Below are 16,435 nucleotides of genomic sequence, written 5' to 3'. Positions count from 1 at the left end.
GTTTAATAAGTATAGCTACTACAATTTGTTAATGAATACACAGCATAAAATGAGGGAAATTATGGCAAAAAATATTTTTAAAAGGGGCACGAAACAGTGGAGACTCTGTAGGCAATCAAAGATCAGTTGTCATGAGTTTCAAATGAACTGTTTTATCTATAAGATGTCTTATGTAAGCCTCATGGTAACCACAAAGCAAAAAATCTAGAAAAGATTCACAAAGATTTTAAAAGGAAAAACATGGCATACCACCATGGAAAACTGCCAATTTACAAAGGTAGGCAGAAACAGAAAAAGAAACACTGGAAATAAAAAACATCCAGCAAGCAATCAACAAGACGGCATTAGTAAGTCCTTACATATCAATAATTATTCTAATGTAAATGGACTGAATTCACCAATCAAAATTTACAGAGTACTGGATACATTAAAATATAAGATTGAACTATATTAAGCCTATAAGAAACTCACTGTAACTTTAAGGACACATATAGGTTTAAAATATAGGGATAGAAAAAGACATCCCTTGGAAGTGGAAAAAGTGTAGCATAATGATACTAATATCAGCCAAGACAGAGTTTAAGCCAAGAATCGTAACAAGAGACAAAGAAGTCATTATAAAGGGGTCAATTCAAGAAGAAGATAAAACAATCCTAAATATATTCAAACCCAACACTGGAGCACCTAAATACATTAAGCAATACTATCAGATCTGAAGAGAGAAATAGACAATAATATCATTAACATTAAGAAACTTTAAACCTATTTTCATAAATGGACAGATAATTCAGACAGAAAGTCAACAAGGAAATTATGAATTTGAAAAACACAAGAGACCAATGGACCAAAGAGATATTAGGACATTCCATCCAAAACAGCATAATACACAAAGGTGTATGGAACATTCTTCAGGGTAGATTTATGATGGAATACAAAATGAGTCTTAGCAAAGTAAAAACACTGAAATCATATCAAATATTTTTTCCAACCACAGTGGTATGAAACTAGAAATCAGTAAGAGGAAACCTGTAACATTTATAAGAAGATGGAAACTAAATAACACTACTAAACAATGAACATGTTAAGAAGAAATCAAAAGGGAAATAAAAAATACCTTGAAAAAAATGAAAATGGAAACATAGGTATATACCAAACATAGGTATATAGCAAAACCTATACAATACAGAAAAAGCGTTTCTGAAGGGAAAGTTTATAGAAACTTAAGAAATGAGAAAAAATTAATAATAAGTGAGATCAAGACGGCAGAAGAGGAGCACATAGACTCATCTCTTCCAACAAACACACCAAAAATACATCAACACGTGGAACAACTCTCACAGTAAAACACATGGAAACTGGCAGATCTTCTATGAAACCGAAGCTGCAAGATCTCCACATAACCAGGTAGGATGGGAGAAAAAGGCATCAAGATGGGACCAGTGCCTGTGGAGGGATCTGTAAGGGAGAGAAGGTCCACATGGGCAGACCCGTGGGGAAGACCCCAGCTTCCTGGAAAACTGTTGGGGTGGGTAGAGGGGCTGGAGAAGCCTAGACTATACTCACAATGATTATGAACAGGCTGGCGAGCTAACAATCAGGGCAGAGAGAGACCTGTGCTGCTAGCTGCCACCTCGCTGCTCTTTCCAATCTGAAGGGATGAATGCTCCACATTGCAGTTTGGCACTTGATCAGGGCAAAGATTTGGTCTAGCTGCACAGACAGATCAGGGTGCCTGTGGTGTGATCTGGGCTGAACCCCAGAGTTGGTTGTCAGAGCACACGTGAGGGCAGTGGATCTGAAAGAGAGGATGTTGTCAGCGTGCATCCTGGGCAATGGCTAAGTGCTGCATTTCAGGCAGACAGGACCTGGCAGAGGATTCAATCTAGCTGCAAGAAGATAGCCCAGAGGGCCTGGGGTGTGGTCCAGAAGGGAACCACGTAGCCTACCACCAGCGTGTACACAGCAGCATAGGCTTTGACCACAGAGCCCATTGTCAAGTCCCACTTGGCAGGGGTGGGTGTGGCAGCACAGATATTGGCAGTGTGCACAATGAGTGGAGCCACAGATATGCACTAAGTCTCAGGGGGACAGGTCCGGGACAGGAATGTGCAATGTTTTGCTTCCGCAGGGGGAATGCTCCAACTCTGCCCACTCCACACCACAGTCTGGAGCCAGATCTGGAGTGGACAGGTCCCAAGAGAGGTCAACAGAGGTAGCCCAGGTCCCGAGTGACAGCACAGACACCTAGATTTCTGCAGCCACAGATCTTCAGCCAACAGTCCCAGTCAATCCCACACCGCAGCCTAGCGTAAGGTCTGGGACAGACAGAAAAGGATGCAACTTTGAGCTGTTTCTGGGTAAAACTGCAGGCATGTGCATGGAAGGTGCATAGATTCACTGTGACAACACAGGCCTCACTTACTTCGGTGATCCCCTCCTTTGAAGGAGGGCACACACTCAAGGGCAATGAGCCTGATTAAATGTAAATGTAACCTTCAGGGTTTCTACTTCAACTGGGGGGCTGACCCCACTCCATGGAGCAGAAAGGAGGCCACATTTAAGATGTGGTACAGGCTCTAGACACACGACACAAATCACATGCCTTATCTAGAGGATAACAGCCAGCCCACTCTGAAGAATGGAGAAGGCAATGGCACCCCACTCCAGTACTCTTGCCTGGAAAATCCCATGGATGGAGGAGCCTGGTAGGCTGCAGTCCATGGGGTCACTAAGAGTAAGACATGACTGAGCAACTTCACTTTCACTTTTAACTTTCATGCATTGGAGAATGAAATGGCAGCCCACTCCAGTGTTCTTGCCTGGAGAATCCCAGGGACGGCAGAGCCTGGTGGGCTGCCGTCTATGGGGTCGCACAGAGTCGGACACGACTGAAGGGACTTAGCAGCAGCAGCAGCACTCTGAAGAAAGACATGTGTGGCATCCATACCAAAACCAGCCTTTGCAACAAAAGTATTGGACTCACACATTCTACACAGAGATGCTCCCATATAAAAATATCCCTTCAAGACCATAGAAAATAACTGTTTCTCCCAAATTCATTGAGACAGAGAAACTTAAATAAAATTAAAAGGCCAGAGAACTACTCTCAGTTAAAAAAACAAGATAAATCCCCTGAAAGAACAATTAATGAAACAGTCCTCACCAGTCTACTAGACCCTAAGTTCACAAAGGAGGTAATAAAAATGCAAAAGAAATTCAGAAAGAGTATCAACAGAAACGTAGATTACCGTAACAAGGAATTAAAAACTATAAAGATGAACCAGTCAAAATTAGATAATCATTTGCCTAGATAAAACCAACCTAGAATCAATGAATTGCAGACTAAATGACATGCTACCAAAAACCAGTGGGTCAACAATGAATTCAAAGAAAAAAGAATTAGAAAATACCTGGAGACAAATGACAACACAATCTTACAAAATCTCTGGAATGCAGCAAAAGTAGTTCTAAGAGGAAAGTTCATAGTGATACAGGCCTTCCCAAGAAACAAGATAAGTAAAGAACCTAACTTACCACTGAAAAGTATTAGAAAAAGAACAAATAAAACCCAATTTGAATAAAATTCAAATAGCCATGAGAGTCCCTTCAACAGACAGTGTGAGGAAAACTAGATAAACACATATAGGAAATGAAACAAAAAAAAGAAAATGAGACCAGAACCCTATCTTATACCACTCACAAAAATTATCTCAAAATGAACCAAAGGCCTAAATATAAGACCTAATACCATAAAACTCCTAGAAGAAAACATATGGGTAAAAACCTCAACATTGGTCTCAGCAATGATGTTTTGGCTATGACACCAAAAACACCCACAAAGGAAAAATAACAAATGGGACTACATCGAATTAAAAATCTTCAGCCCAGCAAAGGGAACCATCAACAAAATGAAATGGCAACTGATAGATTAGGCGAAAATATTTTCAAACCAAATATCAGATGAGAAGTTAATATTCAAAACACACTAAGAACTCATATAACTCAATGACAAAATATTAATCTGATTTTTAAATGATCAAAGGAGTTCAATGGACATTTTTTCCAAGAAGACATACAAATAGCCAACAGGTACACAAACAGATGCTCAACATTATTAATCAAATGAAAACCAAGAGCAAATCAAAATCACAATGAGGTATCACCTCGAAGCATCACCTGGCACCTATTAGAATGCCTATTGTCAAGAAGCCAAGTGACAACAAATGTTGGTGAGAATGTGGAGAAAAGAAAAGCTTTGTATATTATTGGTGGGAATATAAATTGGTTCAGCTAGTGTGAAAAGCAGAGAAGGAAATGGCAACCCACTCCAGTGTTCTTGCCTGGAGATTCCCAGGGACGGGGGAGCCTGGTGGGCTGCCATCTATGGGGTCGCACAGAATCGGACACGACTGAAGCAACTTATTGGCAGCAGCAGTGTGAAAACAGGATGGAAGTTGCTCAAAAATTAAAATAGAACCTCCCAACAAAAAAGGTCCAAGATCAAAGAGCTTCACTGGTGAATTCTACCAAACATTCATAAGAGAATTAGTAGCAATCCTTCTGAAACTCTTCTGAAAAACAGAAAAAAGGGAATGCTTCCAAACTCATAAGGCCAGCATTATCCTGATACTAAAACTAGACAAAGATGCAAAAGAAAAGAAAATCACAGGCTAATATCTGTGATGAACATAAATGAAAAAGTCCCTAACAAAATATTAGCAAAGAAAATTCAACAATACATTAAAACAATGATATATCATAATCAAGTGGGATTATTATTGCTGGGATGCAAGGATGGTTAACATCCACAAACTAATATGATATAGACTATAAAATGAAGAATAAAAATTATATGACCATCTCAATAGATGAAGAAAAAAACATCTAACAAAATTTAACATCCATCTATGATTAAAAAAAAAACACGAAATGGGTATAGAGGGAACATACCTCAACAAAATAAATGTCATATATGACAAGCCTGCAGCTAACATTATAGTAAATGGTGAAATTTTACTATAAAAGCTTTTCTTGTAAGATTATTTAAAAAAAGAGAGAAGGACTCCGACAGTTGCCACTTATATTCAACATTAAATTGGAAGTCCCAAATAGAGCCATTAGGTAAGAGAAAGAAATAAAAGTCATCAAATCTGGAAAGAAAGAAGTAAAACTGTCACTATTTGCTCATGACATGAGATTATACATATAAAATCCTAAAGACACTACCATAAACCACTAGAACTAATTAGAGAATTAAGTAAAGTTACAGGATAAAAAATTAATATACAAAAATCTGTTGCATTTCTATCACTAAAAAACGATCAGAAAGAGAAATGAAGAAAAATAATCCCATTTACAATTTTATCAGAAATAATAAAATACCTAGGAATAAAGTTAACCAAAGAGATGAAAGATTTATACAATGAAAATTACAAGACATTAATGAAAGAAACTGAAAAGGACACAAATAAATAAAAAGATGCTTTGTGCTCATGGACTGGGAGAAATAATATTGCCAAAATCTATAATACCCAAAGAAGTTTACAGATTCCATGCAAATCCCTCTCAAAATACCAATGATACTTTTCACATAACTAGGGCAAGTAATTCTAAAATTTGTATGGAAAAATGAAACACCTAAAATAGCAAAAAAAAAAAAAAAACACCCTTGAAAAAGAAGAATAAAGCTGGATGCATCATGCTCCCTAATTTCAAGCTATATTAAAAGCAGTGGTGGGCTTCCCTGGTGGCTCAGTGATAAAGAATCTGTCTACACAACAAGGAAACCAGATCTGAAAGAGACATGTGCACCCCAATGTTCATCACAGCACTGTTTATAATTGCCAGGACATGCAAGCAACCTAGATGTCCATCAACAGATGAATGGATAAGGAAGCTGTGGTACATATACACTATGGAATATTACTCAGCCATTAAAAAGAATTCATTTGAATCAGTTCTAATAAGATGGATGAAACTGGAGCCATTATACAGAGTAAAGTAAGCCAGAAAGATAAACACCAATACAGTATACTAACGCATATATATGGAATTTAAAAAGATGGTAACGATAACCCTATATGCAAAACAGGAAAAGAGACACAGATGTACAGAACAGACTTTTGGACTCTGTGGGAGAAGGCTAGGGTGGGATGTTCTGAGAGAATAGCATTGAAACAAGTATACTATCAAGGGTGAAACAGATCATCAGCCCAGGTTGGATGCATGAGACAAGTGCTCAGGGCCTGGTGCACTGGGAAGACCCAGAGGGATGGGATGGAGAGGGAGGCGGGAGGGGGGATTGGGATGGGGAATGCATGTAAATCCATGGCTGATTCATGTCAATGTATGGCAAAAACCACTACAATATTGTAAAGTAATTAGCCTCCAACTGATAAAAATAAATGAAAAAAAAAAAAAAGAATCTGTCTGCCAATGCAGGAGCCATGGATTCAATCCTTGATCTGGAAAGATCCCACACGCATGGAGCACCATAACTATTTAGCCTGTGCTCTAGAGCCTGGAAGACTACTGAGCCCATGTGCCACAACTACTGAGGCCCACACACCCTAGAGCTCATCCTCTGCAACAAGAGAAGCCCGCACACCACAACTAGAGAGTAGCCCTCACTCACTGCAGCTAGAGCAAAGCCCATACAGCAATGAAGACCCAGCATAGTCATAAATAAATGAATAAAATTATATTTTAAAAAAGCAACCCCATGGACTGTAGCCTGCCAGGCTACTCTGCCCATGGGGATTCTCCAGGCCAGAATACTGGAATGGGTAGCTGTTCTCTTCTTCAGGGGATCTTCCTAACTCAGGGATCAAACTCAGGTCTTCCAGATTGCAGGAGGATTCTTTACCATCTGAGACATGAGAGAAGTCCTTAAAAAAAAAGCAGTAGTAATTAAACAGTATTGTATTGCCATAAAAACCAACACACAGATTAACAGAATAAAACTGAGAGCCTAGAAATAAACATGTGCACATATGGTCAATTAATTTACAATTAAGGAGTCAAGAATATATAATAGAGAAAGTACAGTCTCTTCAGGAAATGTTGCTTAAAAACTGGAGTCATATGCAAAAGAATTAAACCAGGCTACTAGCTTAGGCCATACACAAAAATTAACATGAAATGAATTAAAGATTTGACTGTAAGACTTAAAGCCATAAAACTCTTAGAGGAAAACAAAGGCAGTAAGCTCCTTGGTACAGGTCTTGGAAGTAATATTTTGAATCTGACACCAAAAGCAAAAGCAATAAAATAAAAAATATATAGTGAGACTACATCAAACTAAAATCCTTGTACACTGCAAAGGAAACCATCAACAAAATGAAAAGGCAACTTACTAAATGGGAGAAAATATTTGCAAATCATGTATTTGATAAGGGGTTAATATCTAAAATATATTAAGACCTCATACAGCTCAGTAGCAAAAATAATCTGATTTTTTTAAAGGGCAGAGAATCTGAAAAGGTATTTTTTCCCAGAAAGACTTATGGATATGCTTAGCAGGTGTTGATTGATACATGAAAAGCTTCTAAATCACTAGTCATTCAGGAAATGCAAATCAAAACTACAATGAGAAGTCACCTCATACCTGTCAGAATGGCTATTATCAAAGTCAAGAAATAACAAGTGTTGGTAAGGATATGGAGAAAAGGAAAACTTCCTGTACTGCTGAGGGGAAAGTAAATCATTGCATTCAGTATCAAAAATATTGAATTGGCCAAAAAGTTCATTCAAGTATTCTTTTTTCTGTAAGATATGAAGAACTCAAACAAATTTTTTGGCCAACCCAATAGTATGGAAGTTACCCCAAAAAAACTTAAAAATAGAACTATCATATGACACAGCAACTCTACTTCTGGGTAAAAACAACGTAAGTGTCCATCAAAGAAAAAAACAGTTAAAGATGTGATATAGATATACAGTTGACCCTTGAACAAGGCAAAACTGTTCAAGTATAACTTAAACCAACACCACAGTGAAAAATTCAAGTATAACTGTACAGTCTGTCTTCTGTATCTTCAGATTCAACCAGCTGCAGATTGTGTTGTATTGAGGTAAGCATTTAGTGAAAAAGAATCCATGTTAAATGAACCCACGCAATTCAAATCCATGTTGTTCAAGGGTAAACTGTGTGTATTGATATAAATAGATATAGATGGATGTCGATATAGATAGATACTGTGGCCAACTTGGATCCATGTGCCCAATGTGCGGCAAAGCCAATCCACTGGGTTGTGGTGAAGGAAAGTACAATGTTTATTTCAGGGCCGAGCAAGAAAAATAAGTGGCTAATGCTCAAAAGACCCAAACTCAATAACTTTCAGGGAAGGGTTTTTAATGGCAACATTAGAGGTAAAGGTTGTGGGGTACATGGTCAGCTTATGGGCATCCTTCTGATTAGTTGATGATGAGGTAACAGGATAATATTTTGGGAATCTCAATCACCAACCTTCTGATTCCAACAGGTCTGGGGTCTATGTGCTTGGGGGTCAGCATACAATTAACTTCTTCCACCTGGTGGGGGTTTTAGCATCTGATAAACAACTCAAGGACATGACTCAAAATATTATCTATAGCCTTTGAGGAAGAATTAAGGGTCCATGACATTGTTCTATGGCTAAAACTTTTATTCTTTTGCCTTGCTTGATTGCTTTCCTTTGCTTCTGCATTTTCTTACTTCTCTGACTAAATTTGCTCTTTGGAACTCAGGGATGGCTAGGAGGCTAAAGCTATTCTACAAATAAGAGGCAGGGAACATGGAGGGGGTGTCTCTCCTGGAGAAGGCCCCAGAGGGTCCTGTCTATTTTCAAGATAGAGATGTTATTCAGTCATGAGAAAAAAGGAAATCCTGGCATTTGCAACACCATGAATGGACCTTAAGGACATTATGCTAAGTGAGATAAGTCAGACAGAGAAAGACAAATATTACATGATATCATTTATATGTGTAATCTAAAAGTCAAACTCATAAAAATAGCGAGTAAAATGGTAGTTAACAGAAGCTGAGGAATAGTGGGGAATAGTGGAATACGAGAGATATTGTCTAACAGTACAAACTTGTAATTAATAGATAAATAAGCTCTGGAGATCTAATGCACTTTATAGAGATTATAAACAATAATACTATATTATAAACTTCAAGTTTGCTAAGGGACTAGATCTTAATTGTTCACCAAAAAAAAAATACTTACATGACTTGACAAATGTGTTAGCTAATGCTACAGTTGGCAATCATATTGATACATATATACTTATATCAAATCAATAGAGTGTATAGCTTAAACTTACACAATGTTACATATCAATTATATCTCAACTTCATTTTTTAAATAAAAATAAAGCAAAAATTTCACATAAGCTGAGTTGATTTTCATTACAGTCCAACAACTCATTCCCAGAGATGAGGATGGCTTCCACGAGACAGTGATTGTGCTGATTTGTACACTGCTTTTCACAGCACTGCTGTACACAATAAGCTTTCATAGATGCATTCAATTCAATTTGGGTAGTGTCATTGCTAACTGTTTCTGATTTTTTTTAATGGATTTAGTAACCAAATTGTTCATCCCAGGGTGTTTAAGCCAGTCCAGTTTCGATGCATAAGACAGGGCGCTTAGGGCCGGTGCACTGGGATGAACCTGAGGGATGGGATGGGGAGGGAGATGGGAGGGGGGTTCAGGATGGGAGACACATGTATACCCATGGCTGATTCATCTGAATGTATGGCAAAACCCACTACAGTACTGTAAAATAATTAGCCTCCAATAAAAATAAATAAATCTACCCCCCCCAAAAAAAACCCCTACAGTTCCTTGTGAATATGGAAAAGTGAGCTGTCAAGTGAATTACATCTTGCTAAACAGCTGGGGTCACAAAGAGTCGGACATGACTGTGCGACTGAACTGAACTGAACTGAAACAGCTTCCTTGATAATTTTCTAATAAAGTATCCCTCCAGTGAGTGGCTAATAGGCAAAGACTTCTCAGCTTGCCTGCTTTTCTTTTCTTAGCCACGCCTTAAGACATGCAAGATCTGAGTTCCCCTGAACCCACACCCTCTGCAGGGGAAGCACAGAGTATTAACTGCTAACTGCGAGGTAAGTCCCTCAGCTTGCCTGCTTTTAAAACCCACAGTACTCCAGGGTTTACAGTAAGAACTTCAGTCCTAAAGTTCTATAGCTTATTTGTGTGAGATTCCCCTAGGAGTTCTACAGCCTTCACTCTTCTAGTTAATAAGTTCAAAACTTGGCTTCAGATTTGACCTCAGGGACTACAGCTCTCTTGTACTGCTGAGTTTCACCAGCTCCACCAGTCACTCTGGCTTCCCTTCAGCCAGATTATATCTGAAAATCACTTGTTTTGCTGATATTCTTTACCCGGTATATAGACTCACGAAGAGTGTTAAATGAAGAATAGCTTCTGTGAATTGGTTTGGGATAACATGAGAAAAATTTCTCCTGTGCTCTTGTCAGAATTTGAAAGTGGCAGGACCAAGGCAGCTTTCAACTTCTTCATCTGAGTTGGTCAGTTCTCTCTCCCTTGTGATATTTGTAAATGGAAAACCTTAACATGTACACTTCATGGAATTCACCTATAGAATTATTGATTTCCCTGTGAGTAGTGGTCACCTGACCAAAGATGACTTCTTACATCACCATGAGAATAGAGTCAAAAGATGAGCTTTATGCCACAAAAACCCAGACCTCTATGATTTCTCTAAAGTTTTCCTTCATTCCTACCTGGGACTTCCAGTTTCTGTTTTCTTTTCCTTCTCCAGCCTTCTGCACCTGGCTTTCTCAAGCACTTTCTTTTATCTTAAGTTCTCCCATCATCTTTTCCTTGCACTGCAGTCTGAGTTTCACACACTAAGAACTTTATGGATGTCTCTCTCCTTTGAAGCTCTTAACATCTACTAAATAAATCCTATCTATGCTTTTTAGAGTTAAGCACAAACTGGTTATGTTATCTGCATTGATCTGGGACGCTTAAAGCAAGAGCCTGAAGATCCCCATTCTAGGGAGGAATAGGGAAAAGCATAACATAGTTGATAAACTTGAGTAACCTGACATCCTGCTCCTTCTTTTAAACTCTAAATACGTTTGCTAAAAATGGTTCACCTTTCTGCTATTATTAATCACCTCAGTCATCAACAATATTCTGGTTATCAACAAAATTCGTGGTTAAAGGAGAAGAGGAAGAGCAGGATCTGGCAAAGATTATAAGGAGAATATTAAGGTATGCAAAGTCTATCTTCCATGAATACAAACCACATGTCCTGTATCCCTTCTCTCCTTTTCTCCTTCTCTTCTTTTCAAAGTGTGCTTGGGATACCCATATTCTATATACTCTTCTGAGTTTCTTACATTCCCAGTAATTGTTACACAGGCCATTTCTGCCTTCCAACACTACACTTGTCTCATTCTATTTTCATTAATCTGTCCATCCAGTCATTAATGTAATCAGCTGATATTTTGTGTCTGATTACACTTAGTAGCCTGGAGAAGGAAGTGGCAGGCCACTCCAGTGTTCTTGCCTGGAGAATTCTATGGACAGAGGAGCCTGGCAGGCTGCAGTCCATAGGGTCATGAAGCGACAGACACAACTGAGCAACTTTCACATACACTCAGTAGATAAATCTGGAGACTGTTTTCTTAGAATATCTTTTGGGGAATGATGTAAAATCATTGGATATAAATGAATTAATAATTTATAATGGCATTTATGTTCTTTTGCTTTCAGAATCTGTTGAATTTTAAAATTAGGCAAATGTTAATTTAAGTAAAATGAATTCACAGTAGTGTAAACATAAGTAAAAAATAATAGGGTAGAAAGTGATAATTATTTTTTATTATTATTCAGTGATCCAGAAATGCAATACCTTGCTCTTCTTCTCTTTAAGATAAAATCTGACATGAACATTTATAAGATATTAAGAGCTGACCTATTTTAAGAAGTGCTCACACACAGTTATCCAGGCAGATTGGTAAATAGCACATTTCTATTAAGAGGATCACCTTGAGCTTTACGTTCTTATCTTTCTCTCTTCTCTATGTAAGCATCAAAACTTCTCTCTACCTTTTTCTGAATTTCAAAATAAGCATTCAACTTTAATGTGAATTGAAGCCACTGTGTCCCCTTTCAAGGTAAGTGACAAGAATTTGAAATTAGTGTATAACCTTCACTGCAAGGTTGAAATGAAGCTCTCTCTTTGCCTGCTCACAGTCAGAGGATCTATGTTAGAAGTCAGAGGGAGAAAATCATAGAATCTTACAACGTGGGCTTCCACCTGCCTTGCTGCTGGGCTTTGTGAGATGTTAGCAGAGGACAGAGGTTTTCAAATATTGGATCTCTCACAGTTTCTCCAAAGTCCTTTGGATATCCTAGAGTTTTTTCAGGCTGAGTGCTGGAAACAAAACTTGGATAGTAACTAGGTCTATACTGAGAGCAAATATGGAAAAACTGGAGAACAAATATGGAGCAAATGTGGCCAAACTGTCTGACCAAAATTAGACAGTAAATTACAAATTTTGAGGAATTTTCCAGTTAAAGTGAATGGACTGGATTGACTATTTTGCTACTGAAGAACACAAAGAATTGTTTATTTCTATAAGATTTTACAAACTCAAAGACAGGAAAAATTGACTTTTCCATTTGGTTATCATTGCATTATTCATCTTTACTGAAGAGTAAATATTAATTTAGGTCACCATGTTGGACTACAACTTACTCACCAGATAGAATCAAGAGGTAATTTCAATATGGGTTCTGATAAGGGGTGAAAGTATAAGAACTTGTCTAAACAGAAATAGGAAAATAAAGGAAAGTTAGAAAAAGCAGGGCATTGGCTAGCCCAGCAAGAATTGAATCTATACTGGTGAGTTCTTTGGGCAAGAACAACTGAGACTTGGGTGAGATTCCCCAGGTGAAAGTTTGGGGAATTCATAGTTGATTCCCAGTTCTAGTTGACAGATCAAGATTTCAGTAAGGAGTTATCATACCAGGAAAGAGCACTCATGACAGAATAGAGTCTGAGATTTCACACTGGGTACAAAAAAATTAATCAGTGTAAGAAACCAACCCTGGGTTCTGGAAAAATATAACTGGAAAAACAGGACAAATAAGTGTATTTACACAACAGTTCAGCAAAGGTTAAGCAAGGTCTTTTTGCCCAATCTATTGTAAGTAAGCCTTGCACAAAATAAATCTATAATACTTTGAATAATTAGATAAATTACAGAAATGATGAAGTAATGCATAACTGAATGAAACAGATGAATACATTGCTGAATTGACAGGAGGGAAAATGGAGTGGACAAATGAAATATTAAGTGACTAAACAAATTAGTAACTGATCAATAAATTATCTGATGGATAGATGAATAACTGTAATGTTTTTAAGCAACCCTCTGAATATGGCCCAAAATGAGCTAATAGGTACTCCCTAGAGGGAATGAATCTTTAGGTGTCAGTTAGTACAATAGAAAGTAAGTCCTCTGCAACCACACAACCCCACAGAGCCTTCCTTTTCTTTACAACTTCCCAGTCATTCTCAAGTTGTTTATTTCTGAAACCAGAAATCAAACTGGTATGGGGGAGGATGTGGGTATTCCTCAAACAAAGCACACACAATATGTTCTATACTAGTTTCATTATTTCTATACTCAACAAATATTGAGGACCCATCATATGCCTCTCATTTTGCTGTAGTTCAGGATTTAAGATACTAAAGATGATTAAATACCAAATCTGTTCTCCATAAGCAAGCAATATGCTTGGAGAAAAAGGAAATAGTATTCACACACTCTGCTGAAAACCAAAGCAATAGATATCCAAACGAAGGTCGAAAGAGTTTACAGAACAAGGAGTAAAAGAGAACACAGAATGGAGATAAGTAAACAGGTTAAAGAAAATGGATATAAGCTGGTAAGAACATAAAAATCAAAGATAATGATAGCTTCATAGACTTGGGATGAATGTGAATCTTACCTACTCACTTACTCTCTCAATAGCAGCAAGTTACTACAGCAGTTTCGATTGAATTTCCTCCTACTAAAATTTGAGATAATGCAGCACCTATAGTTTTGTTGTGATCTTCATGTAGAGGGAAAGCTAAATGTTTGATAATACCTATACATAACTGCCGGAGAAGGCAATGGCACCCCACTCCAGTACTCTTGCCTGGAGAATCCCATGGACGGAGGAGCCTGGTGGGCTGCAGTCCACGGGGTCGCTAAGAGTTGGATACGACTGAGTGACTTCACTTTCACTTTTCACTTTCATGCATTGGAGAAGGAAATGGCAGCCCACTCCAGTGTTCTTGCCTGGAGAATCCCAGGGACGGGGGAGCCTGGTGGGCTGCCGTCTATGGGGTCGTACAGAGTCGGCCATGAATGAAGCAACTTAGCAGCAACAGCAGCAGCAGACATAACTGACACCAAAAAAAAAAAAAAAAGAATGACAGGTATCATTCTTTTCTATAATCTGTGCAGGAAGAGAAGGAAGACGTATATAATAGAGGAGATAGAAATTACAGTGAAGATTCAAGAGCAATGGGATTTGGGTCAAAATTTGAATAGAAAAAATTTCAATAGACTATCAGCTGAAGGCAGAGAATAGAATAGTAATGAGGTCACCAGAACAAATACAGTCTGACCAATTGGTGCCCTGATTCTGCAACTGGAGGCACACCAGAACCACCTGGGTTTACTGGTTTTGACCAATAGTGTTACAGAATAAAAGCAAGGGATGGTAGGGAATTTCCTAGTGGTCCAGTGGCTAGGACTCTGCATTTTCACTGCAGAGGGTGTGGATTCAATCCCTGGTCAGGGAACTAAGATCCTGCAAGCCATGCAGTACAGCTAAAAAAAAAAATCACAAGGGATAGTTCAAGATGAAACCAGTTAGTCATAGACTAGACTGAAAAATTAAATAAAGTTCTCCAGAGCTATTTTGGTAGAGGAGCCACAAAGGGAAAGAGCATAGACAGATGGACTGGCTCATGGTTCCAGGAGTTAAACAGCTGGCAATCGAGTTAAAGAAGAATTTGGGGGAAGGGGGGAGACTTTAACTCCTTGTAAAAGATGAGCAGGCTAAAGAGAGACATATGTGTACATGGAATGAAATAAGAACTCTGAGATGACATGAAGAGGAGGTGAATACATTTTTTTCTGCTTTCATTCCAGTGGAACACCTTCTCTCATGGTTTTAGGAAACCATAGCACCATTACAGAATTCATCCTCCTTGGACTATCTGCCGACCCCCACATCCAGGTTATGTTCTTTGTACTTTTCCTGTGGATGTACCTCCTAACCCTGATAGGGAATCTGATGATTATGACTGTCATCAGGATGGAATCTCACCTCCATTCACCCATGTACTTCTTCCTCAGCCACCTCTCTTTCCTAGACCTTTGTTTAACTTCAGTCACTGTGCCCAAGATGCTGGAGAATCTCCTGTCTCAGAAGAAATCAGTATCAGTAGAAGGTTGCCTTGCCCAGGCTTTTTTTGTGTTTTTCATTGCAGGGACTGAAGCCTTCGTGCTCTCTGCCATGGCTTATGACTGCTACGCTGCCATCTGTCAGCCTTTGCTCTATGGCCAGCTGATGAATAAACAGCTATGTGGGGGTCTAGTATGGCTCTCCTGGGGACTGGGCTTTCTGGATGCTCTCATTAACACCCTCATGACTTTGAACTTGGACTTGTGTGGGGCACATGTCATGCTTCACTTCAGCTGTGAGCTGCCATCTCTATTCTCTCTCTCTTGCTCTGATATCTCCATCAACTTTTTAGTCCTGGGATTCTCCACCATTGTGCATGCTTCTGGAACTTTACTCCTGGTCTTCTTCTCATATGCCCGCATTGTCTCCACCATCCTGAACATCACCTCCACTGCAGGCAGAAGTAAGGCCTTCTCTACCTGTTCCTCCCACCTCACCACAGTGAGCTGCTTCTATGGATCTGCTTTTCTTCGCTATCTCATGCCAAACTTAAGTTCCCCACTGGAGTTGATTTTTTCCCTGCAGTACAGTGTGGTCACTCCCCTAGTGAATCCCCTTGTCTACAGCCTGAAGAACAAGGAAGTAAAAGAAGCTCTGAAAAGAATGTGGCAAAAAGGCTTACAGCATTTCAGACAGCAAAGAACAGGTAGGGGATGACGAAAATGCAAAAGCATCTCATCAGATGTTTGAATAACACGTTGAGGAAAACTTTTCTTAGTTCATAACAGATGTGACAAAATATCTTACATGAACCTGTCTTACTGAAATTATTGAGAAAATTCAAGAGATACTTGCTGTTTTTGCTCAGTCAGTTTGCTCAGGGACAAAGCAATGCATCAGTTAATTATTTCAATCCAGGAAATTGAGATAATTAGGTACAGATTAATTCTCTTTTTTATTTATGAAACATTTCCATTGAG

The 16,435-nt window shown here is 38.6% G+C and overlaps 1 protein-coding gene across 1 annotated transcript; it reads left to right on the top strand.

Annotated features, from left to right (window-relative positions):
• Window positions 1-15,166: 15,166 nt before the first annotated feature.
• LOC110146177 (olfactory receptor 8S1-like) lies at window positions 15,167-16,197 on the top strand. Its single transcript, XM_020906866.2, has one exon. The coding sequence runs from the start codon at window positions 15,216-15,218 to the stop codon at window positions 16,170-16,172; it is 957 nt and encodes a 318-aa protein (XP_020762525.2). The 5' UTR covers window positions 15,167-15,215; the 3' UTR covers window positions 16,173-16,197.
• Window positions 16,198-16,435: the final 238 nt, after the last annotated feature.

The sequence above is a fragment of the Odocoileus virginianus genome, chromosome 24, assembly GCF_023699985.2.
Source record: "Odocoileus virginianus isolate 20LAN1187 ecotype Illinois chromosome 24, Ovbor_1.2, whole genome shotgun sequence".
NCBI lineage: Eukaryota > Metazoa > Chordata > Mammalia > Artiodactyla > Cervidae > Odocoileus > Odocoileus virginianus.
Note: the sequence above shows the minus strand (reverse complement) of the source record. Positions and strands in the feature narration are given on the sequence as shown.

Bases quoted from the DNA above. Each gene is read 5' to 3' on its own strand.
- LOC110146177 (XM_020906866.2), top strand. From the start codon at position 15,216: ATGGTTTTAGGAAACCATAGCACCATTACAGAATTCATCCTCCTTGGA.